This window comes from Plectropomus leopardus, chromosome 3, assembly GCF_008729295.1.
Source record: "Plectropomus leopardus isolate mb chromosome 3, YSFRI_Pleo_2.0, whole genome shotgun sequence".
Lineage (NCBI taxonomy): Eukaryota > Metazoa > Chordata > Actinopteri > Perciformes > Serranidae > Plectropomus > Plectropomus leopardus.
In genome coordinates this window covers 26924478-26948426 of record NC_056465.1, presented here as the reverse complement: position 1 = coordinate 26948426, position 23949 = coordinate 26924478, and the positions used below count along the sequence as shown (strand labels likewise).

The window sequence follows — 23949 nt, the reverse complement described above, 5'->3', positions numbered from 1 at the left end:
AATCAGAATATTGCCGCCCTCCGGTTACAGCAAAGTGCATTTAAATGCTCTGAATCTCGCAAATCTTCACTTCTATATAAATGCAAAATTCCACATTGAATCAAAGTCGAGTCCTGGCGTCAGTCAGCAAAAGAATCAACACAACTCACAGCTAATCCACTTTAAAATCTGACAAGTTTATTTTACTTTAGAAATCTAGGAAACCGACTGCCTCGAAAAATGTAATTAAAATGTTTTCCAAAATTTCTGTTAACTTTTTGTTAAGTGTATTCTGCTGGCTGCATAACAGACAATTGTATTTGTATTTTCTTTAACAATAAAGCAAAATCTGCTTTATCTTGATCAAGTTAAGTCAGACTAACTTGACACTTAGAGAGAACAAGGTAATTTCACTTGCAAATTATTTAGTTGCAACAACTCAACACAATTAAGTAAATGCAGCCAAATTTTGAGTAAACTTAACAATTAGATTTAAGTAAACATAAATTATGATTTGAATTTTTTTTTTCAAGGCAATCAGTTTTCAATGTGAATAAGATCAACTTGTCAGATTTTACAGTGTAATATCTTAAACAAAATCTAATCAAATCAATCATTTACTGAAATATTATCTTATAGTGTGTCCTTTAGGACATGTGAAATTAAACTTAAACTTAAAAAACAGTAAATCTGAAATTTTCTCAACCCCAAATAAAGCCTCAAGCTCCAATTAACCAAATTGTATTTTTTTTTAATAAAATAAAAAAATAAATATACAATTTCTATAAAAAGTGATACATGTTACACTTGAGTTCAGGTAATGTAAATCCATACAACTATCATTATCACCTCTGTTGTCTAAAAAAACTATTCCAGTAATGAAACTTTCAAATGAACCCTGAATCATGTGAAGCTGAGCTCCTCTGTGTTCGTACAACGCAGACATCTAACATTATCATCCGTGTGTGTGTGTGTGTGTGTGTGTGTGTGTGTGTGTGTGTGTGTGTGTGTGTGGGAGCATGTCCGCTGGGTATATGGGAAGAGTGTTAAAGTGTGGAAAAGAAATAGAGTTAACAGGTATCGCCCTCCTCCACCTCCCCAGCTGACAGGGAGAGGGGGTGATGGGAGAGGGAGGGAATTAGGGAGAAAGAGAGAAGGAGAGGGAGAGGCAGGAAGAGGGAGGATATCCTGCGAGGGAAGGCTGTGATATATGAGCAGGCCACTTCAAACAAGCAGGGGGAGGGGGACACTCCTACTGCAATAAAACCAGGGGAGGTAGAGGGGGGGGAGAAGAAAAGAGTCGGAGAGATTAAAGAGGGAGTTACAGTAGGAAGAAAGAAAGTTGGTGCCAGATGAGGAAGAGTGGAGAGATCTGAATGAGAGTGGGGTGTCTATACTGTAGCGGTACAATAAAACCCCCAAAAGTAGAAAAGCCTGACCAGGTCCTGCCTGTAATATAACTACAGACAAACATCTGCAGGGGGGCATCTTTAATGTTGAAATTTAATGTTGAGATGGAACTATATATGATTTAATTGCAAATTACAATAAAAAAACATGATTGATTGTGGTGAATTTCCATTATCGGGATAATCATGAATATCATTTGTGGCAGCAGCAGTTTATGTTTCAGCCTTGGAAGGGGGGGGGGGGGCATTAAACGATAACCGATGTGCATTTCCAATAAAAATGAAAATATCTGTCGAAATTTGTAATATAACAAACTTTAACACAAAACTTTGTTTAAATGCCTTTAGCAAATGTTAAATCAAAGCGGAAACTTATCAACATCATGTACAGCAAGTTCCCTGACTGTAAATGTGGACATTTGGCACTGTCACACAAAAAATGCTTCTGGATTGAGGAAATATGTATAAATGCCTTTTAATTTGCACCAAAGTTCATCACAATGATAAGAGAAATGGTTGAAATAAAACAGTGTTTGACCAACAATCAGCAATTTCAACATGTTTGTATTTTCTCACAAAAATAAACACTCAAACGTTCCCAGATTTCTTCAGCAAATAATAAGTCTTAATATTTAATACATTTAGAAGATGCTACAACCTTAGTTAAAACTCAAAGCAAGCCAAAAAGCCCCACAGTCCCCCACACACAAAAATGTACACACACACACACACACACACACACACACACACACACACACACACACACACACACACACACACACACACACACACACACACACACACACACGTGGTCGCATGCAGCCATGCCCGCGTCCTACAAGAAGTGATTGATGATTTCAGGAAGGGGCTCTCGGGCAGAGGAAGTCCAGTCTGGGTCAGACTTCATCCACACGTCCAGGCATGAGTACCATCTGCATGCACTCACAAATCACACACACTCATAATCATCCCGCCAACACGCACACACGTGTGCGCGCGCACGCACACGCACGCACACACACACACACACACGCACAGAAACACACTGCTATACTGCTTTCGACATGTGATACTGCTGCTCTTGTGCTGTTTACTATATAATGTCTTTCCTCTGCAGCAGTGGCAGAGAGAGAAGCAGCGTGGGGGGGCTCAGAGTCAAGGTGTGCAGAGCGAGTCGGGCACGCCGGCACAATGTGCACTCTACAGTTTTAGGGCTCTGTGTGCCATTGTGAGCCAGCATGGGGCTGTTTTTGACAGCAGCCATTACAACAAATAATTGAACAGCAAATGAAGACAAATGATATGATTGCAGTGCGCGTCCCAGCAGTCAATCCGCTATCTAGGTGGTTCCCATTCAAAGCCATTGATCAGCTTTACAACCTAAGTAGCTGGCCAGGAAACTAAATGGTGGCGATCATGCTATTTAACAGATTATTGACTGCTGACTGGTTGCCTGAGATCAAAATAGAGACAGGGGGATGAAGAAATAAGCAAATAGAGGAGTGGAATGAAAACACATGAAATTGGAATCGGTTCCTTTGCTTCAGTGATGATAAATGGGAAAGAAAAACACTGAGACAGCAGAGAGCGGGGAGAAGGAGAGAGGTTGCATTTTTGGTGTGCGCGCCTGAATGTGCATGATCATGTGCATTTAATGAAGAAAGCAAGCAAGAAAGACCGGAAAAACAAAAGCAAAGAAAGCTCGGTTTGCATACCGTCAGTGTTATCGAAGACTCTCTTGTCTCTAGCTTCACATGTGGCCAGATGTGGCCTGTGTGCCTCTGTGTTCATGCTTCTCCACATGAAACCTGCACACCTGAAAACTCACTTTGGGGAAAAAAAAAAAAAAAAATCAGCTCAACGAGGAAGCACCTCAGCAGAATAAGCCGGTACTTTCTGCTCTCTTTGTTCAGCCAATCCTTGATGGAGCTTTCAAGTGGTGCACAAGCTGGCACATCACAACAGCCGCTTGCACCGCAATTACATCCTTTTGACTGCGTTGCTCCTTCGCGTGTGTTTCTACTGTTTGTGTTTACAATGCACAAAACAGACTTAGGGCCAACCGTCAGCTCGTCGGGCCTTTGGTTGGCGAGAGAGCTTTGATTCTGTTTGACTGATCACCTGAGTGTGTTGTGATCATTAGTTAATGACGAGTATTGGAGGCAAAGTGGATTCTTCTAAAGATTGACTTCAGACCGAGCGGAGACAGATGTGGAGTGACGTTTATGTGTGTGTAAATGTGTGTGAGAGAGGACGGGGTTGGGGGTGTTTAACAACCTCCAACAGTCTCAAATCACTCTAGTGTTTAATACACACAGTAGTGTGTTACCATGGTGACTGGGCCCTGCTATGGGGCCCTACTCATGAGGCTGCATGTTTGTGTGTGTATATGTGTTATGTTCGTTGTGTGTGTGTGTTGCGTGCACAAAAACCACCACTTGAAAATAAACCAGCTGAGACTGCTGGCAATCTTGTGGGGACAAAGACGAAAATTATTTCCATATATCTTGGGGGGTCTCTGTCTGTAGATCCTAAAATTCATGGCATTCTGGAAACTGTCTTTACATCAAAATCACTGTTAGTTTTGAGCTGATGTACTTGATTAGACTGAAGAAACCTAAATGGAGAAAGAACGACAAATATCTGTGCAGACTGCTGTTGGTGATCTGTAAGTAGGGGGCGGATGATATATCGGATATATTGGATGTACTGCAGCTTGTTTCATGGAAATATATAAAACGACTACTTATAGATTCTTATGTCATTTTTCTAAAGCAACCGACATGAGACTTCAACGTTTTGATTATCTCCCTCCGTCTCATGGCTCTTCACGTCTCACAGATACACTTGACTTGCAAGTCTTTGTAATACATGAACTGGAGAGCTGTGAGTTTATTTTGTGAATTAAAACCTCAGGTTTAAAGGCGCAACAGTAATAGTCTAAATTTCTGCTAACATCTAGCATGTTGAACGACAAAATCACAGCAAAAACAGCCGGGCCTTCAAATTAAAAGCCTGGGTTCTGCTTTGATTTATTTAATTATAAGAATAATTAATATAAATGTATAATAAAAGTAATTTACTGAACCTCATTCTAAAAGAAACCTTGTTTACCTTTATTGAAACTTTAGTTCATATAATAATTTTGTATTTTAGTAGTCTACACCTCTTTTCAAAATATCGAAATATATATTGTGTATCGTGATATAGCCTAAAAACATTGTGATATTGTTTTGAAGTCATATCGCCCAGCCCTACCTGTAAGAAAACCCTATCCAAGAAATGGATGAAAAAAGAAATACTTCATGTTTATTAATCAATTGACATATGTGAGTTTGAGATATTGAGTGAGAGATTGATAAAGATAAATTTATTGAGAACTGGACAAAATGGATAGTCTTTGTCTCAAATGTTAGAACTGACTTTGTTAGAAACACATATCAGTCCCCTTTTGTCGATGTAGGAATATTTTGATCCAATATCTTGACACCCAGACACACCAAACCATCATTAAAGAACTAGCAGGGACAAATGACAGTTGCCTCACATCGCCCGTGTCAAAATTTGCACTTGAACACATCACAAAGGTTACAGCAACGGCTAACTAGCACATACTGTATGTTCTGCGCCTGCATTGGAGAAAAAAAACTCTCTATACCAACAGACAGCCATAATCTGCAAAAGTCTTTCAAAAAGGAAAACTGGGAAGATTAACAGGACAGACTCAAGAAGCCAATTAGCCAGTTAGCGCATTAACTACACAGCACGATGTTGAAAGAACAAATTATATTAACGGTGAACCAACAAACAACAAAAACAACTACAAATTGTTTCTATTAAAGTGCTCAGTGGCTAAAAACATCATTTTAATGCAGTTTGTGTTACTCTCATGCCTACTTGACTTTAGCTGTTTCTTCTTGTCTGCTAAGGTGAACCCTTACCCTATCAGAGTGATTTAATTTCCCAATTGGGTTCCTGGCTTTGTGACAGCAATTCAGCATGCTGAATCAGCCGAAAAAAAGCTGGCTAACTGGTGCGGGACACGCCACAAAAACTAAGTGCAACAGATGCTCACCAATGACCCGTCAACCAGCAGCCGACCGTTGGCTTGGTGTGTCAGGGCCAATAATTTGAAGAATGTAACTATTCATTTACTTATCTTTTATCCTTATTTCATTTATTTATCTATTTTTATGTTTGCAAGGTTTTTTTTTTTTTAAATTTATGTTCATTTTGTCATTATAAACCAATAAAAACAGAATTACAAAAAAAAAGAAGAAAGAAATTATACTAGTTGCATGTTGTGTGGCCTCAGATTCATTTGTGGTTGCCGTCCGACTCCTTATCTTCGTCTACATTTCCTGAAATTCTACTTAAAAAACAAAATACTGTTTGTGCTCTGAAACGGCAGAAAGTGGCCATGCTTCAGCGAATCACTGTGTGCATGTGTGAGTGTGAACACGGACTTAAATATGGCTATAGTAGATGTGTGCCTGTGAGAACGTGTATGTGTGTGTGACTGTGTATGTGTGTCTCCCTGCCTGCGTCTGTGGTTGTGTGCGTGCCTGTGTGTGTGTGTGTGTGTGTGTGTGTGTGTGTGTGTGTGTACACACTCCCCTTGCCTTTTCTCAGTTCAGCAGAACCTCATTAATTCAGCAGGAATGGAAATCATTTCTGCACGGAGTGCACAGGAGACAGAAAGAGATGGAGAGGAAGACGCGTGGAAGGGTGGGGGTGGAGGTGGTGGTGGAGTGGGGGGGGGGGCATGAATACTCAATTTCTTCATTTTTTTTCTTTACTGAAAATTATTCTGTTAAAAAAAAGAATAATGTTCTGGGTAAATAGCGCAGGTATTAGTCACAAAGGGAATTCCACACATATTTTAATACAGTCTAATCATAATTATGCTACATTGTGATTTAGTCATTTGGTTGACAGCTCTTGAGAAATAACACATATGTGTAATCTCAGGCTTGATTGAAATCTGGTACGGTTTATACAGTATGGTCTGAACTGCAAACAGTCCGGACAAACAACTAAATATAGCAAACGTCCAGATGGATACATTAATAAAAAGGTAATCTTCCTTATGTAGCAGCAGATCAGAGCGGAGCCTCCTCCATCCCTCCCTCTCTCCCCTGCTCCTGCCATCTCTCCATCCTGCAGACCGCCACCAGACAATATGGAGCAGACAGTAATCTGGCCATGCACTGAAGAGATTACAGCATCCAGCAGAACAGTTGAGCACAGAAAGAGAGCAGCTCAGTTCAGAACAGCACATAGAGGAAGAAAAGTCAACACAAAGTAGGAATCTATAGTCCATCCAACCATCTAAGTGCGCAGAAAACCCCCCCCCCCTCTCTCTCGCAGAGCTCTTTCCTCTTTCACACTCGCAGAGCGTCGGCTGGTCGCACACTCCTTCAGTGAAAGCTGACCTTTTCACAGAGCAGCACAGTGCAGTGCGGTGCAGTGTTGTGGATCTCTCTATTCCAAATGTCACTTTTTACAGAAAAGATCTGATGTGATAAAAAACAGATCAGACGGCACAGGCAGAACACAAAAGAGGAATAACACACGTACAGAATGTGCAACTTTTGGTCCTTGATTTTATGTTTTTCTTTTTTTTCGCTGCATACATGAACACGCTGAACAAGGCCAAACATTCAGTCAATAACGAAGCAGATGTGCTGCCCTATTTATCCACTGAACTTAATCATGAGAGATATAAATAACTGATCTGAAGGCTTACGTGCAGACGGCAGAGTCGAGGTTGGAAGTTCACACGTTGCAGTTGTTACTAAGTACATGATGTGGATTTTTGGATTTTCTGTCCCTCTCTGAAGAATTAACCCTTCACGGCAGCGGGGACGGCCTCTGACCTCAAGGCAGGCTAATAGCTGCAGCTCGCTCAGGGGAAACACATCCATCAAATATACACACGCACACACACAAACACTAATATATAAACACCTATTTATAGCTCTACTGCACTGTGCAAAAGATAAACTCTACTAAAAAGCACATGGGCAGGCAAAAATCTCCACATTTTCTTTCCAAAATCTGTTTTAATGACAAACTCTCTGTTAATATTGGTTGCAGAGTTTCAATATGTATTCCAAATAACTTCAAGGTTGTCATTAGCCAGCGGGGTCGAGATGGCTTCACAAGGTTACTATAAATGACAGGCGCACAAGTCTTAATTAAGTATAAAAATATCAAACTTTCAATCTGTACTCAATGTAGTGAGCACAGACTTCTATCAACAATTAGAAGCTGTCTATAGCTGCTTTTCTCTTAAGTGAGAATGAGTGGAAGATAAAAAGGAAAAAGCGTGAGGGTTAATAACAGGGGGACTGAGGTGAAGAACGCAGTAGTACAACCACACTTAAAGTGAGAGCCTTGAAAAAGATTTTGTCAAATGGAAAGCAGGAGAGGAAGAGTCTCTCCTGGAATAAAATAAAAACAATGTTGACTTAAAATATTCAGACCAGGAGGAAGAGAAAGAAAACATATCAGGATCCATTTAAATGTACTTTTGTTTCTGATGGTCACTTTTTTAACAAAGAAGACAAAAGCCTGATGATGGACAGACAGGGAGGGGAAGTGATAAGAACTTATTGATACTCATGCCTTCAGCGATTCTGCTTATCCGTCTGATTCTTTATCAGTTCCCTTACTGATTCCTGATCAATTTTACATGTGGACAAAACGTAGACTGAACAGCATCAGTGCAACTGTTTTATGATCTCAGACTCTGAACACAGTATGACCTGAGAGCTTACTATCAGTTCACCTTAATGCGTTCAGCAGTGAGTGATCGTCGCAGTCAGAACATACTCGAGCACTGATGGGTACGGCGGAGTGGAGAGTGTGTATAGAGAGCATTAGAGTAAGAGAAAATGAAACGGCAAAAGGCATCCCAGGACACTGAGCAAGAAAAAGAAAAGGTTTAAATGTGCAAACTTGCACATCCTGTGTTCTTTTATTCTTTGATGTTTATTATTCTTGTTCGATAGTTAACCCTTCGAAAGTTTTCTTGTGCTGTGTTCAGATGCCTTTCAAACGCAGCAAAACCTTTGAAATGTGTGCAAATTGGTTTCTTTCGAAAACATTGCAAAAAAAAAAAAAGCAATCAGCAACTTGGCATGAAATGTCCCACAAATTGCTAAAAAATATTGTGAAAAGTGGCGAGAAAATTAGATTTAAAAAAGAGCGAAAAATTGGAAAATTGTCAGTAGTTGTATCAGGAAAACAACATTTTTAATTGTTTGATTGTTATAAATATAATAAATATTCAGAATTAGGTTACATATTATTATTGTTAATAATAATATTTTTTCTATCACTTTTTTCAGGTAATTTCTCTTTTTTTGTTCTTTTCTTTTTTGGGCTGTTCCAGGTAATTTCCATGTAATTTTTTAAATAATTTCTTGCTAATTTCTGGGTCATTTCTTGTTAAGTTACTTATTGCCTTTTTTTCTATATTTTTGTATGAAATCAAACCATTTTTTTGCAAAAATAAATAAATAAATGAATGAATAAAATGATAATGGTATGGGCTGTTTTTGCAGGGGTGGGGGCGTCAGGGAAGCTTGCACAGGATGCTTAATGTGCAAGGTTGAGCACCACTGTATGTTATCTTCTTAAATAAATGAAATGAGAGAATAAATATTAAGCATGCCTGCGTGGTGCTCATGTTATTATATCATAAGGTATTTACCCCTCAGTAACAGACATGCTGCTCAGATGAGAAGCAGTGGTCCCTTTTCAAAGAATATCAAATACACCACATACTTGGAATTTAAGCCCACGTTGCGAAGAACGATGTGTCAGCATACTGCTGGTGTTTCTATTCTCACTTGAAATCATAATTTCACAAACTTTACAAGCAGCACTGTTGTCATCTGACTACCTCTTGTTGCAAGTTTCCAGCAGTGCAAACGTATATATAAATCTGGGTTTTAATTTGGAGTAATATTACAGCCTGAATATTAGTTTTATTCATTGTTTTTTTAATACTTGGTTGAATTTGGCTTCATTGTTTTGCAATGTGCAGCTGAAAACATGCTTTCATCAATAATAATTGACAATAATTTATAAAATCTTTGTGGCATATGATCCTGATGGATCACAAACTGGCTCTCTACTAGAACCAGTTTTCGATTTCCCATCTCTACAGATACAGAGGGTGTAAAGCAGAAAGGAGGAGTATGCGTTTAGTAGGACAGAGGTAAGTTGGGCTGAAAATGAGCAAAAGACACTCCACCAACAGGTTCTCAGGGGATGTGTAGCAGAAGTTTGCAAAAGAACAAGTCAAATCCAAGAACCCCAGATACAGTCATATGGATCTATCAAACAGTCTGCATCATAAAACCAACCAGCCAACACACTCTGATGTTAAATATTTGTTATTGATTTACAAAGTCTAATACGTTCACGTGCATTTTGGTTTGATATTTGACCATCTAATAAAAAATAGAAAGGGAACTCTAAAGTACAGGGAAGTATATTGGCCGGCATCTATGCAGACAACTCCAGCATGTAAGAGCATGTTTTCATGCTTTTAGGTGTAAGAGAGCAAATGAGATGCTACAAAGGTGCAGAAGTAGATACAGTTAGCAGGAAGACAGAGAGGTGGAAAAGTAAAGGTGTAATGATCGAGGGAAGAAGGAGGTGATAAAGTTGTTGTAGCTGAGAGAGAGACAAAAGACAATGAAGGTGTAGCTCCCTATTGAAGTTAGACGATGGGTAAAGGTATGATGAGACGGGGAACAGATGAGGGTCGTGTAATAAAAAGGGGAAGGTTCTGAGGGTGAAACCGTGGAGAGAGAGGAGAGCTGAAGGAGCCAGGTGTGGCAGCAGCCACAGAGGTAATCAGTGGGCCAATAGGGAGTCATTCCACTCAGAGTGAACGGGCTGCCGAAGTACCTGGAATAAAAATAATCATTACACTGCATTAAAGTCACTGTCTGTAAATATACCCAGGGCAGCAGTAAAGCACGCTCGCCGTGGCCCCCGCCATCTTGCACACCTCAATGCATGTGAATATGTAAAAACACACACGCATGCAAATAAAACAAAATGCAAATATTTGCCAGGACGTGAGAGCGTCTCTGTGCACAAGCGGTGAGAAAATCAGCGACTCCCCTGCTGATTCGGTGCATTTATCCCGTCATTACAAAGACAGGCTTTTAACAGAAACAAACTGTTCTCCAAATATAACTCAACCAGCTCAAAGCACATTCATTACCCCCCTCCCCTCCTATAACTTATAAGTGTTATTTTAGCAACAGAAACCCCGACAGAGGCTTGAACTGGATCTCTCTCACACATTTATTCTGCCTCTCAGTATTGCTGCCTTTGGAAAATGAGGATTAAGTCTGCATTTAGGAGAATTTGAATTGCAAATAAGGCTTTGTAATTGTTTTAGTCTTTAATCCTAGCAGGGAGGGCCTCAGTGTAATGCAAAGTTGAGACAGGCGAACATCTCGGGCATTCATCTGAGGAAGGACTGTGTTTGTTTCACCACTCGGTTCAATGAGACTTAATAAGCAGGGTGTCCGATCAGCATCACACACACACACACACACACACACACACACACACACACACACAAGCAAACACACTTCTGCACACGCGCTTCAACCCATGGGCTCATTGATAGAGCGGCCAGTTTATTTTGGTTGTGAGTTTGGGTGCCCAGCTGGTACTTGAGACTGGTGGACGGGCAGAGCTGTGCAGCAGACAGCAGACACACACTCACACACACACAGACACACGCACACACACACGCTGTGCCAGGGACACACTGTGCCAGGCTGCGTCGTTTGCCAGCTACAAGCCTTCCCACTGCCACAAAGAGAGGCAGAGGCAAAGGAGAGAGGGCAGTACAGAGTGTGTGTGAGAAGGAGAGAGACTGTACAGAGTGGACAAAGACGTGAGGAAGAAAAGAAAAAGGAGTGACAGACTTTTAGAAAAAAGATTGTCAGAGTGTTTAAAAGGATGAAACTCAGACTCCAGAGTGCTGAACAGAAAAGCGGCTCCGACTTGAGGGATGAAGTGAAGCTGAAGTTACTTATTAATGCAACATTTATCAACTTCTCAAAGCAATTTAAATCGACTGCATTTGCATTTTAAGTCGTTCAAAAACCTGACGGGACAAGTGGTGCTGTAACATGTGAATACAAGCATGCAACATGTTGAATAATCAAGCAGAGGGGAGAGAGGGGGAGTAAAAGCTGCAAACTCACTTGATGTTTGCTTTGACATATGACATGAATGTTTGGTCAGTGAGGAAACAGGCCATCAAGCCAATGTAAGAGACGGTGATGAGGAAACAAACTAAAGGTTGGAATCAAAAAGGGGTCATTTTTAGTCGACCCCAACAGTCAAAAGCACACATTGGTGTTTTGTTGGGTTTTTTGTGGCGGCAGCGGCATCTAAAATTTATACAACCACTGAAAGTTTCCCCACAAACTGCTGTGAGAGGAAGCTCTGACATCTACAAAGACTCGAGCACAAACTATCCTGCAACAACAACCCCCCACATTTAAATATCTTTTTCTTGACCACACACTTTTACAGTTTAACCCCTTGTAACCTGGAGCGACTTTTCTTGTGCTACTTTAAGACACAAGACAAGTATTTAAACCTTTAAACCCTGGGCAAATTGATGATATTTCTTTTGATAACACTGGGGGAAATTAGTAACTTTTTAAGAAATGTTCCACAAATTGCAGGAAATTAGTATGTTTATAAAACTATAAAAAAAAAAAAATACAAAGTTTGAGAAAAAATTACAGGGAATAAAACAAAACAAATATTTATAATTATCAAACATACATTTTTTAAATAATGTTACAGTTCATTAAGAATCATTTTAGGCACTTTTTTCACTTAACTTCCTTGTTTTTTCTATTTTTTCCTTTTTTTCCCAATAATTTTCAGGCAAGTTTGTTGTAGTTTTTAACAAATGTCTTGCTAGTTTTGGGGTCGCTTCTTTTTTCGTATCTCGTTGTCTGTTTTTGAAAGAATCATAATTCAACAAAGCGTTTTTAATATACTGTGTCTATCTCACATTTCTGGATTGCTATACACACATACATATACAAATATAAAACGTGCTGCATCCATACATACATGCAGTGATTTTTTCTGTCTAACAATCATGAGTGAGAATCGTGATCTCAAACATCGTGACTCCAGTTAAATCCATAATCTCTCAGCCTTTAAAGTGTCCTCACACGCTTTTACAGAACATCCCAGCTCTTCATTTCCTCCACTTGTACAGTTTGCCAAACACCAAATTCCTCAGCGGACAGTTAATGTGTGCTCCCGGACCTGTTCAACAGCAAGCAATCAAGCTTGACTTAAAAATCAAACTTTTTTCATATTATGTCCACAACAGCAGCAGCTCCAGTGTGAGTTGATTTAATTTTGGGGACCTGGCGTAAAAGTGGAAAATGGCTTCTCAACTCCCAGAGTTAACCAACAGGAGTGTGTGTTTAAAGATAGGTTTCACTCCTTGGGACCCGCCTGACAATCCTCGTAACCATCGTCAGTGTTTTAGACGTAATGAGGAACGGCAGTAATGGAGTGCTACTCCAAGCTTCGCTCTGGGAAGAGAACAGGGAGCTACGCAGCTGGAAAAGTCGGCTGGCGACGAGCAGCGTTGCATCACTTTGAAAACCAACAGTCTTTGAAATTTACTTAGTGAAACAGTAAAATTCTCACAAAAGTTGCCGCATGTTTTTCTGCTCTTTCTTTGCACACTTCGGACACAAAGTTATGAAAACACACAGTCAGTGCAGGTTGCCAAAGGAAAGTTCAAGCTAAGCAGAAGCCTCATAATTGCAGTAATTTATGCCATTTTGTGCAGGACAGGGTCTCTTTACACAATGGATAAATGGATACTGTAAGTGGATGTGGTTTAGGAGTCACTAGTGTCGGTGAACTTCAAAGATGGTGAGAGTGTGTGTGTGTGAGCAGGAGACGCAGGCCTGGCGGGAGAAAACACCGCAGACAAGACGCCACAGACGGAAACACCTCCGGCAAAGAAGGTCGCCCTCGAACTTCCAACCCCCTGACAAATTGCTCACTTCAATTCTCCACAGTAAACCGGTTTCAGTCAAGGCAAACAAGTGATGAATGTTGCTTTTTTTAATTATTGAACCATAATCTATTTCCTGAAAATGACTAAACTGAAACAGAATTGGCAGCATTCACCCGAGTTTCACTGGGAGAGATAAACAAATGCCCCAAGGAGTTTTCACTATTTCCCAGAATGTAGTATTCATTTAAAGCATGCGTTTAAATTTTATGGATGATGATGTTGCAACTAAGAGGGCATTCATGGGTAACTGGGTTAGGGAAATTAAATGGGACTGGGTTGGAAATCTGCATGCAGGGAGGGAAAGTAAACGCTGCAGGGTTTGGCTTCTACAATAACTTTGCTCGGGCGGATTCATGGCGTTTACGCTGCTCTGGCTGGCAATATGCACGGCGTAGCTTGTACCAAAACTCAGATAAACTATAAAAAATGCAGACTTCAAAAAGAGTCCCCAGTGTCTTCAGACACCTCTTTCTTCCTGCACGCTGATACATCTCCCTCCCTTCTTCTTCAACTCCCTCTTGCTCCCCGTCTCTCCTCCCCTCTGTCGCTGCTTGTCTCTCTGTCCCCCCGGTTTGTTGTCTCCATCTGCCTGTCTCCGTGTCTGTCTCTGTCAAACACAGATCCAGGAGCTCATGCTTGCGGAGTCAAGATCAAATGCTAAACCGCAGCACATTTTAAGCTTGCCCAGAATGAACCTGCGAGGAAGGGAATCATAAACAATATTTGATCTTGTGCTTCTGTCACTTCCAGACCTCCAGCCGAACACACACACAGCTTGAGGGCAGCACTTTCAGGCTTTGTTGCTTCCCTCAGATAGGGAAAGGTATACACAGACAGAGGAGCCAACTGGCCTTTTTCATTTAGACGGTAACAACGGTAAACAACGGCACACAAAGACAGCGTCCTCTCGCTCAACGCCCGTCTGCCTGCAGCCTGCACTCCACGCACTGTTTGATATTAAAAGACGACACAGGCGCAAACGGAGGAGGTGAGGAGGAAGGAGGGAGGGGGGGTCTGAGAGATGGCAAGACAGATAGAGACGGACAGAAATGGAGACACAATGTTGTGGCATGTGTGTAGGCTATATTTAAAACATCCAGGAGAATTTGTATAAAGAAGACATCGCAGTGCCAATGCCGACTCCATTCCTCTGCTCTCCCTTCCTCATCCCTCCATCCATACCTACTCTGCCTATATTATGGATGTTATTATTATTCCTGCATGTCGTCATGTCGCCTCCGCTTCTCTCCTTCCCCCGAGCAAGAAAGCGGGCACTACTGGCACCCAGCCAGATTACCCAATCAATCTCCTCTGAGAGAGGGGGAGGGCGGCGGGAGGGAGGGAGGCAAAAGGAGAGAGGGGGAGGATAAGAAAGAGAGCGTGGAACAGAGAGGAAAGGAAAGAAAGAGCGACAGGGGGGTCGAGGATGGTAAAGAGGGGGGGTGTTGGCAGTGAAAAAGACCTGAGAGGAATTGAAGCAGGAAAAACGGTGCAGGATGAGTAAATTCTGTCTTTCGAAAGAAAAAAGAAAAGGACAGAGACAAAGACAGCTATGAAAGGGAAGGAAGGCTTCAGCAGACGTGTGGCGTCAAAATTAGGCGAGTGAGCACCTGGTACGGCAACACAGGGAGTTGAAGAGATGGAAAGCACACACGAAATCACACAGAGTCCAGACAAAGGCTTGGCCATCAACGGTTGTTTACAGAGTGCAGCTCCTCCCCTTGTGCCACCTGTTACTGTGGTCCAGCCTAACAAATGTTTAACCCTCTCAAAGAATCCCCAGGCAACAGCCAACAGTGCACCTCCGTCTATCTACTGTCTGCACACTGCACGCTGGGATCAGATTAAAGGCTTCAACTTACACTTATTTTCATCATGTATTTAAATTTAGATTAATTGACTTAGAGCTGAAACAATTAGTTGTTTAATGGATTAGTCGACTGACAGAATATTTTGATAATTTAAGTCATTTTTCAGGCAAACATGACAAACATTTCCTTTTTCCTGATTCTCAGATTTGGGGATTTACTCCATCTGTGAGCTGTATGACAGCAAACTCCTATCTTTGGCCAAAATACGACATTTATAGATGTCACCTCAGTGTTTGGGAATATTGTAATGGGCATGTTTACCTTTATCACGACAATTTGTAGTTTTAACAGTGGAATGAAATTTGGCTCAATACGAATATTTGAGTTTGAGAGTTTGGATACTGTTTGACAGGATGTTTAGGGGGTTCAAAAGTAGACAGACAAAAGTCTGAGACTGTATTGTGTTAAGTTTCAGTGAGCTGTTAATCCACCATTTCTAAGCAGAAGGAAGAAGATAATGTTGATATTCACTGATCTTCCCAAAAAAACATAACAAGGCAGCTCCTCTGTCCTGTTCAGACTCACCCTGGGTCTGTGTCTGCAGCTTCCTGTACCAGAGAGCAGCATGCAAGTGACGCACGCTCACTGAGAAGTAGAAAGCACACTGACTGACCAAAAAAAAAAGAAAAACAACAACAACAAAAAATGCAACTACGTGACTTAAAAAATCAAAGTTGGCTAAGGGGGCTCCCGCTGATGATTTCAATCTTAGACTTTCAGAGGACAGCCCCATCCAAAATGATTGATCGACGATGAAAATAACTGTTAGTTGCTGTCCTAAACTGATTAATCATGTAGTCTACAAATATCTGAAAAGAGAATTTTGACTAAAAAATAGCCTCAAATCTAGATATTTTCAAATTCTAATGATAAAAGACAGAAACGAACCCTAAATCCTCACATTCAGAAGTTGAAACCACTGAATATTTGTCATTTTGGCCTGAATCAAAGGCTTAAATGATCTGTATGTATTTATTTTGTTCGGAGAAGTCTTCAGTACTGTGACCAACAGAATGGACTTGGCTAATGGCTAATAAATAAGTGGAAGACCACCTTCTCCTTAAAAGTCCCCTCTCCTTTCATGAATCATGGTCATGATATATAGTCATGGATCATTAGGACCCTTTAGATATTAAAGGACAATCATGGACATAAAGGACCCACAGACGCTGATGCTGCACTGTAACTCTGCCTCCTTTCATTCTCTGTTTTACATGATGTCAAGCATTTCACCCTGTGATGACCCTGTCAGTCATCCTTGTTCTGTTCTTGTCAAAAAAAATAAAAATAGGTTTAAAGAATAATAAATAATTATGATTAATTTGCAGAACATCATGCCAGATCAAATTCACAGATGTATTTACACAAGCTTTTCCTCACGCAATCTATTTTTGGTGCTTAATAGAAGATGTTTAGATGCCCTTGTTTGACTCTTCCATCTCAACCATCATGACAGTTCTCGTCAACAAGCGGCGAGCTGAGTGGAGTCAGTGAAGCACTGCGACGTGAATGACGCACTTGTGGCACTAAATCTGTGACACTCCGCAGGCGGTGAACCCGGATTGGCATGAATCGCAGATGTTCGGGGTTGCAACCTCTGGCTGGGGTGAAGCAAAATGTCTGCAACAACAAGGCTGAGTGTATCACTTCCTGAAAGACTGTTTGTCTGTGATCGCATGTGTGTGTGTGTGTGTGTGTGTGTGTGTGTGTGTGTGTGTGAGCGGGAAAACAGAGACTCATTCTTCTGCCTGCTTTAATGTGAGCAAGAATGTGTGTGCGTGAACAAGCGTGCCTCCTCGCTCGTCAATATGTATGCTTTCTTCATCACAAAGCTGCCGTCCTTTAATCATTCATATTGAGTTACTAAAGACGTGCCATGTTCTTATAATCAAACACGTTTCCTCAGCAAAGTGCTCTTTTGAGGAACATCCAAATTCCAGCAGAAAAGAGGACTATAGATGTGCGGATCTCTTTTAGGAAATAAACATGATTAAACGGCAACGTGAAGAGGAAAGACAGAAACAAAACTCCGACAATTAAGACGACAAGAGAGACCACTTAAATTACTTTACAGAGGTACAAGACTTCAGGCTGTTCCGGCCCTTTATGATACACTATCAGCTCGCTTACTTTGAGTGTGTGCATTCTTTTGCATGTGAGCGTGCCTGCATGTGCGAGTGTTTACGTGTGAGTTCGAGTGGCTATGATAGCAGATTCACCATCCAGGGGTGAAGCCAACAAGCGATCCAGCCAGTCAGAGGGCCTCCAGTTCTGGGAGTGTGGCCAGGGCTCCAATCCCACCACATTCCCCTGGATTAGCTGTCAACCAGTCCCCAGATCTGAGGATTAGCACATTATATTCCATTATCTTTCCCAAACTGGAGAGTCCACAAAGTCTACATCATCGCTCGCAACAGGGGCCAGTAGGACATGGCTGAGTAAGAGGTGCCTTCAAACCGGGGCCAAATTGAGCCAAACTGAGCTGAGCCAAACCAAATCTGTAACTAAGACTGTACACTGGCTAAATGTTGCCTGGCAACCACATTAGTTCCAGGAAACAAATAAGCAATGTGTGTTTCTAAATATCAGTTTTATAGCTCGTCGCTGATATTTTCTCATTGTTATCCACAACAAGCCAGCAGAGAAGACCATAAATTATAAAAAATAAAATAAAACATTAATAAAAACAAACCAATCCTGCTTTATCTTGCGCACATTCCTCTTTCGCTACTCCTGCTCAACGACACACGGAGCGGAGCGCGTGCGACTCCTGGGAGCCGTGTTGTTTTTCACTCTGTGATCCGGGGGGACTAGGGGGAATGAGGGAGCCGTTATCAGCAAGGGGCCGTGATAGAGACTTGATCAGGCCGTCGGTCTGCGGGGACCAAGGAGCCAGAGTTAATCAGAGACAGACAGACCCCTCGTCACCCTGGGGATTCACACGCTCCGACCCTGACACTCTCTTTCCCTTTCTGTCACGCAAACACAATAAGACACACACACTCTGTAACAGTCACAAAAGCCTGTGCGCTCACACACACCTGCTGGTGTCAGAGCCTTTGCCACACCCTCAGAGCATAAACTTTAATGTTCACTGTCACTTTGGGGTAAAAAAAAAAAGTTCCTGCATTTACAATGAACCAAATTAAAGTTAAAAAATACAATTATAGTATTCGTTTATTATAAAATACCATCACTACAAAGCAGCGGCCCCCCCTGGGTCAGTCATTACCAACTCATGCTGTGCAGCCAAACACTGCTAAGAGATGCATAACTTTGTTTTAAATTCCCCTCAAAAGCCCAAATTTTCCAAAGAGTGCAAATACATGAATCCGAATTTTGGTGTGATGCGTAAAAAAGATGTAAAACACAACATGTAGAATATTTCAGAAGATTATAACTACAGCTGTATCTCAGAGCTCACTGCTGGAAAGGTGGTCTGTCCTTTTAAAATCGGTGCTACATGACCTGAGAAAACAGAGGAAAGAGGCTGTGGTATATACTTTTGCTCAGTAAGTAGAAAATATATAACTACCAGAATTCACTGTGCTGCACTGAACTAATAAACACTCCTGTTTGGTGATGTACTACGAGTTTGGCCATTTTGAAACAGGAAACAATGTGGCGGCCGACTGGTAACAAACAATCTTAAATTACAGCCAAACAGTGCGCTAAAATACGTTACTGAATGCATTTTAGGCAACGAATAGGCAACGCAGTAACAATGTTAGTTCATATTCTGAAAACACTGCTTTTTTTCTTTTGATCTCAGGTTTTTCAGCTGCCATTTTTACAATACAGGAAACAGTATGGTGCCCACTTTCTGTTCACAGATTCTCGTATTTCAGCCAAACAGTGCACTAAAACATGTTTCTGAAGGCATTTTAGGTAAGAAACAGGAAGAACAGTACCAGAATCTTGGTCTATATTTGTTTAGCACTGGTGAGTTTTACAGTCAGATTTGAATTTGTTCTGAGTATAAGAAAGAGAGAGAGGGAAAGAGAAAGAGGGGTGGCTCTCCCTCAATCCGCTACACTTTTTGTGTCCGTTGTGGCCGGGATATGAAAATGCCTAAGTACAACCTGTAGGTTGAGTAACAGCCCGAGAGCCGGTGGAAATCCACTGAGAGATGAGCAGGGAAGTTTTGGTAAGTTTACCACGGTTCATTTACCACCACATTGCTATAAAAGCTGGCTAAAAATCAGGGAAGTATCCCTTTAAAGAGTCAAAGGCTAACAACTGATTCTTACACCAATTATGTTTTTATCTGATATTATCACAAACACATCCTACAGCCGACACACACTGACCTCCTGAACTTGAGGCAGGTCAAAGGTCAAACCACACTGCCTAAATCCATGAACTATAACAAAGTTTTCTGTGAAAAACAAGCTCTTAGCATCCACCTTTACTCCAACAGATCAATTCCAACTCTACAGTTCACTTTTGTTTACTCCCCCTGCGATCAAATATACAGCAGCATTAGTGATCCTGACTCCCAGCTGACTGATTCATGCAGCCAGAGACAAAAACACTTTTAAAATGTGCCTTTTCACGGCAGCAGAATTTGAAGCTTGATGTTCAGCCATATATTGACCCGGCCTGTCAAACCGGAGCCGTTAAATAGCTGACATGCAGGTATCCAGCTGGCCTACCTCCGGAGAAAGGTGTAGGAAATTATATTGCATTTAGATTAATTAGACACAGTTGTCAGATTTAATTAACTACTAGGTTTAATTAACCATGTAATTAATCTTATGGTGGTCCAACACATGCACACACACACAGGAGCCGAGACTAGAGCCCGCGCACACATGCGTAGTACATGCACAACAAATGTAATCTGTTCGGCTGACAAGCGCTCACACTTTTTCTGTCAAACCTCATAAGAGAGTTCAGCTGAATGGGTGACTGGCTGTGGGCTAAAACAGCCCGAATGAAATGCGTGTGGTGAGAATAGCACCGCTAATCCATTTCAGGTTTCACTGCTGCCCAGGTGGAACGATAATCTAGTGGTTGAAGCAGTCTGTCCAGTCAACATCCGAACACCTGTGTAATCCTTATTCAAATACGTCTCAGGCAACATCATCCAAATATTCAATATAGTGCGGACAAAAAGGAAGACACTCAAGGCCCAAAATGGTCATTTGCAATAACGAGGGCTGCATCAACAAAGGCCGTCAATTGTAGTCTATCCGCTCACACATCAACCAGCTCTTGTGTGCATGCATGTGTTCGATAGGTTACTGATCGACTCCTCCAGCTCTTCAGAAGATGAGAGGGTCAAGAGGACTGTGGACCCTGACCTTTCATTGCCCCTGCAGCCACAACTAGCAAAGCCTGTCCAGCTCTAAATGTGTCCTATGTGTATATGTATTGTTTGTGAGTGTCTGCGTTAATGTGTTTGTGTGATCAGCCAGCTGCTTTATGTGCTTTGACCTTTGCTGCAGCCTTGAGTGGACCAATAAATAGACAGGCAGCTCCACGACCTTTCACCTCGAGCCAACAGTTTCGCTGAGACCTGAGGGGTCAGGGGTCAGCGTTTGAGGAAGTGCGGCCAGCAGCTGAGCTACAGCATCAGAAAACAGATCTCAAACCAGAGGCTGACCATGTGAAATGTGGCAGTACGGCATCAAGCCCTCAGACTTTAAAAATTCAAAGATGGAAGTCTAAGGGCTTTCCCATAAAATATAGAAGTGGTGTTCATAGGTGCTGCATTTTTTAAAAGCATGCTACTTCAGACGTCTGGCTCAGAGTCTGTCCCATCCAGAGGAGAGGCTGCAGCAGACACACCAGACATGTCAAAACAAGAACCAGCAGCTTTATCACAGACAGAAGAGTCGCTTCTCTCTGATGCAAACTCTGCATGTGATTGTATGCGCTCATAAGCAAGGGGTGGACGCATGCATATTTATGCTCCCTCGTACACAGCTGGAGGGTTGGTTAAGTTCACTCACATAGTCATGGAAAGCCTTGGCCTCGCTGGAATGTTCACATGTCTCCCTCCGGTCCGGGGCAGCGCAGTACAGATCCCAGAATACACTGTGCACACAGGACAAGAGAGCGACAGCAGTTAGACACTTCACAGTGGGTTCTAGACACATATTTTGTTCCTGGTTTGTGTGTTTGACAAGTTTGTGTTTTGAGTGAAAGCGGTTGATGTGGACTGACAACAAATCTGCTTCACAAAGTAGAACTAGGGATTGAAGTGTTTAAATACTGGCATGAATAACACACATGTATGAAATAAAATGTATATATCTATACTATTTGTAAAATGGCATTTACACATTTTTCTTTTGTTTTTTTGTTTGGAAGACAGTCTGTTGAGAGCAGAGAGTAAGTCTGATATATGCATACAATAAATAACTGATAATATCATAAGATTAATGTGTGGGAATCAGATTTTTTTTTTTTTTTTTTACCAAATATAGTACTATTTCATTGGCAATGACACAATATTAATCAGGAAATATCTGATCACAAAATTTAAACAAGGCCTGCAAAGCATTTGATGATGACTTTTAGGGCTTGAAAATTGAATTTTTTTCATTTTCTCAATTACCTGTTTGCTAAAAAATGTCCACAATTTTCCAAAACCCAAGTTTACATATTTAAAATGCTTGTTTTATCATAGAGGAAGAAGAAAATCAGCACAGATTCACATTTGAGATTGAGATGAAGATGGAACCGCTACATTTTTAGAAAATACATTTGAAAAACTCAACAGCATTGTCTCTTTCCAGAAATCAGGACGCGGTTACTCAAGATAAACCACACACCTTGTTGCGAGCACTTTTATGTAGGAACTATTTCCTCTGTACCAAACTACACCCACTATCTGCATCACTGTGCAAAAGCAAGTTTGCATCAACCGCTCGCTCACCGAGCACCACAGAACTATTTAGCGTTACAGCCGAAGAGGACGCCATTAATGTTTACGTCTCACATTGTCACAAGCCGCTCATCCGTGAGTCGATACACACTTCCTTCTGTGCAGTGATACAGTTGGCGAATGTAGTTCTGTAGAAAGAAAGTAGTTCCTACATGAAACTGCTCAAAAGGTCTGTGGATTATCTTGAGTAACGATATCTCCAAAACTCAGCAACTCATACCAAAACAATCTATACTGATAAATAGCACCACAGGTAAGAGGAAAAAAATATGTATTTTTGATTTCGGGGTGAACTTTGTCTTCAAAAAATTACTTTGTGTTGCTGAAGATCATTTTATTGATTAATCAACCAGGCATTTTAACTCCACTTGACAGTTTTCAATAATCAGCACTGCAGACTAAATACTGAGCCCTATAATAATGCCACGTATAAACAGGAACCCTCTGCAGCCTTCACAACAGCAGCTCAGCTCCAGAGAGCTTTTATCCGGGAAGGACAGGTCACCAAATGCTCCTCTCAGCCCTGGCGACCTGCAAGTTATTGACCAATCAGCTGTGATTATGTTACTTACTGCCCAATCAGCCGTACTCATATTAGTTAATTAGACCAATCCCACTCCTCCAGGGCAGCAGGGGCCACCAGGTCCCACTCCAAATGGGCCCTTAATTACTCCACTGAAATTAAGTACCTGCTAAGCCAGTCCACATTAAGGACTTCTCCTTCTTCAAGATATTGATTTCATGGACAGCGTATTAAAAAAAAAGGGAAAAGATAAAGAAAAAGAACTGCTGAACTCATTCTTGCTGTCATTTAAAGGTGCAAATAAAGTGTTAGATGCATTCTTTGTGCTGATGTTAGGGACAGCCGTGACACATGATATGACAGACTGCGAAATGGAGCAGAAAATATTAGCTGATTGCCCATAACTGTCAAGAGAATCGCTCACGAGCACCCCGACACATGTTGGTCGTTTTTATTATTGAGCAAGATGTTTGATTCTCATGGTTTAGTGTTATTGTCTCCTAAGTATGGTTATCTCTCAGCTACACTTACTCTTACGTTCTGATTTTCTGAGGGCATCAAGAAAACAAACGTGCAACAATAGGTGTCCTAAAAATAAAAAAATGACACATTTCAACCCTTTATCACACAATATAAACCTCTCAAAGCACACAAACTACAATAGAAATGTGTTAATAAAGTATTTAAAGATTAAAAGGCAGAGTCAGCGCCCTGAGGCGTTCGGTGAGCGCTGGGGTCCCCTCTAGACAAGGAGGGCGCTGAAGGAACAGAGAGGGACTGTGGTAAGACTGCGGCGAACACATATGGCATGTGCGTGTTGTGTTGCCCTTCTGTCACTCGACAATAAAGCGTGTGTATATTATCATATCTATCCGCTGGTGTTAAAGAGATTGCTGCTCCGTCCGCCGCCAGCCGCGGTGAAAAAGGCTCAACCATCGCAAATCCAATCAGCTCTCAGGGAAATGAAATGGAACGAAGGTTACAGTTTGTTACCCGAAAAGACACAACCAGGTACAGCGGCAGGGGGGGAAAGGTGATCTAACATCTCGCGGCCTGTGAAGTCTGAAATATATTGCGATTTGAACAGCTGACCTGCTTCTGTCTGGGAAATCTCATTCTCTGTGTCTCTGCATAATCTGAAGCAGGATCGCCGGTGGATG

At 41.4% G+C, this 23949-nt stretch overlaps 1 protein-coding gene across 2 annotated transcripts in view; it reads right to left on the bottom strand.

Moving 5' to 3' along the window:
* Positions 1-23949, bottom strand: part of ssbp4 (single stranded DNA binding protein 4) — a 112156-nt gene that overhangs the window by 61419 nt on the left and 26788 nt on the right. For both annotated transcript variants that reach the window (XM_042481907.1, XM_042481914.1), the window contains exon 4: positions 21329-21413. In XM_042481907.1, coding sequence (XP_042337841.1) covers positions 21329-21413 — 85 coding nt within the window. The remainder of the gene's footprint in view (positions 1-21328; positions 21414-23949) is intronic.